The sequence below is a fragment of the Neltuma alba genome, unplaced genomic scaffold (genome assembly GCF_004799145.2).
Source record: "Neltuma alba isolate B1F8T4 unplaced genomic scaffold, ASM479914v2 tig00001449_pilon, whole genome shotgun sequence".
Lineage (NCBI taxonomy): Eukaryota > Viridiplantae > Streptophyta > Magnoliopsida > Fabales > Fabaceae > Neltuma > Neltuma alba.
In genome coordinates, this window is record NW_021632468.1 from 30,965 (window position 1) to 33,276 (window position 2,312).

The 2,312-nt window shown below is 37.7% G+C and overlaps 1 protein-coding gene across 1 annotated transcript; it reads left to right on the forward strand.

The window, feature by feature from the left end:
- Nucleotides 1–324: 324 nt before the first annotated feature.
- LOC114757201 (protein BIG GRAIN 1-like E) lies at nt 325–1,719 on the forward strand. Its single transcript, XM_028946205.1, has one exon. It carries the CDS (start codon nt 601–603, stop codon nt 1,516–1,518), a length of 918 nt encoding a protein of 305 aa, XP_028802038.1. The 5' UTR covers nt 325–600; the 3' UTR covers nt 1,519–1,719.
- The last annotated feature ends 593 nt before the right edge of the window (nt 1,720–2,312 follow it).

Genomic DNA, 2,312 nt, shown 5'->3' on the forward strand with positions numbered 1-2,312 from the left:
CAGTTACTAATTTAAGCTTTGGAGTTTTGGAGAAACTTTTCTTCATATGGTTAGAGAAGGAAACAATTCTTCTGTATTAATTTTGATAGTTAATTCATAACTTAAAACATGAATTATTTTTTTCTCTAAAGGTCAGATGGTAGTACATGACCATGGCCAACACCCACTTAAAGCACAATTCCATTTGTAATTGGTGGAAGCATATAGAATCCAAGGAAACACAGCTGTTTGCTCCCCACAATCCCCAACAAAAACGTCTTGTATTCACTACATTAGAAGGATATAAAAGGTATTCTTTCTTATTTACTCCACTCCCTTCTCTAAATTTCTAAAACACAATTTCACGTCATGTGGGGTCTCATCCACAAACCTCCATTAATGAGCAGTCCTTCATCATCATATAAAATTATGGCCAAAGTTATTAATTATATATCCTTAACTGATCTTCCCCACTATTCTCAATCATTTCAATACCCTTTCATAACTTTGCATCCTTAAAAGCCCCCTCTGGTTAGATATTGCTATCCCTCCTGCTTTCACCCATAGTCTTACTTTCAAAGCTCCTACATACTGAAGACTGCTTCTGAGACTTTGATCTCCATGTCCATGGCAGGGCTTATGGACTCAGAAAAGAATCACAAGGTGAAGTCCTTCCACCGCAGAAATGATTCTGGTGAGCTTGATGTGTTTGAGGCGGCAAGGTATTTCTCAGGGTACAATGAAGCTGTTGGCTATAATAACAGTGACTCCAGCCTGAAGATCGCGAGAGAAGATCAAAGGAATGGACACAAAGGCAGAATCAGCTTAGACATGCCCATGAGAAACTTGTTTCCCCAGCAGTTTCATGGAGTGGCAGTGGAGAAGCAGATCATGAAAGAGAAGAAACACAAGCAACCTAGTTCCCCAGGAGGAAGGCTTGCCAGCTTCTTGAACTCTCTCTTCAGCCAGTCTGCATCTAAGAAGAAGAAATCAAAATCCAGCACACAGTCTATGAAGGATGATCAGGACGATCAGAGCCCGGGAGGGAGGAGGAGAAGGAGAAGCAGCATTAGCCATTTCAGAAGCTCAAGCAGCACTACTACTACTTCAGATTCGAAGTCCTTATATTCATCCTTCAGTTCGGTTGGGTTTAGAACACCTCCCCATATACATACCCCTACAAAGAGTTGTAAGGAATTCAGAACCCTCTCAAAGTATGATAATATTGAGCATCTAAAGTCATTTACTTTACATAATGAGTTGTGGGATGATCATAAGAAGAAGAACGAGAATTTCAAATATGGCAATGGGGTTTTGGAAAAACATAGGGACTGGGGGAATGAGTTGTCTGAGAAGGAGTTCAGAAAGTTCAATATCGAGGTGGATGATGATGATGGTGCAGAGAGTGATTCAAGCTCCGATCTGTTTGAGTTGCAGAACTATGACTTGGGTTACTGTTCAAGTGGTCTACCTGTCTATGAAACTACCAACATGGATAACATCAAGAGAGGAGCACCAATTTCCAGTGGCGCACTGTGATACTGTACACACATACATATATATATATATATATATATATATTCTTCTTATATAATTGGTTCTTGTTGAGGTAGTTACAATCTTTGAAAAGGAAAATCTGCCATAGTTTGCTGTTTCTTTAATCCCTCATCTTGTTTCCAACTTTTGTCCATGTTCTCTTTTTTCTCTGTATGTACAGTTTGGAATGTTTGCTTTGTCTTATCTCTTATCTACTTTTCTTTTGTTTTAGGACTTTGTTTAAAATGCCAAAACTAAAAATGCTATCCATTAATGGAGAACTAACAAGGCTTCAAGCTCACGTTATTCATTTGTAAGTGAATCCTTTTATTATTGAATTTTACTAATTTATAATGAAGTCCATAAATGGCATATGCATAATAGACTAAGCCCATCCATAAAAGTTTCCAAATAACAGATTATTCAAGTAATGCATGACTCATCCAGCTCATCTTATTAAAAGGACTTACTTTTCTTTTTCATTTTGGGATCTGAGAGGTTAATTTTTTTTATGTATTGAAGGATTTTTGTTCACTGTGGTGAAGTCACTTAAGTTTAGTTTCACAGTGAAGTTGGTATGGTGATAGAGAGTGGCAATTTATTAGAGACGGGAACTTGAACAGAAAGCAATTGGAGTCCCTTTTCTTCTTTTTCTGCAACGAATATGACGTGACATTATCTATGATGAGATTGGGACGGTAGATAAACTGAGAAGACTAAAGAGAAAATCTCATCATGTCTCATAACTTCAGTAAAAATCCAAGGTTTGCTACTGTCTCATTCTTGGCTAGCTCAAT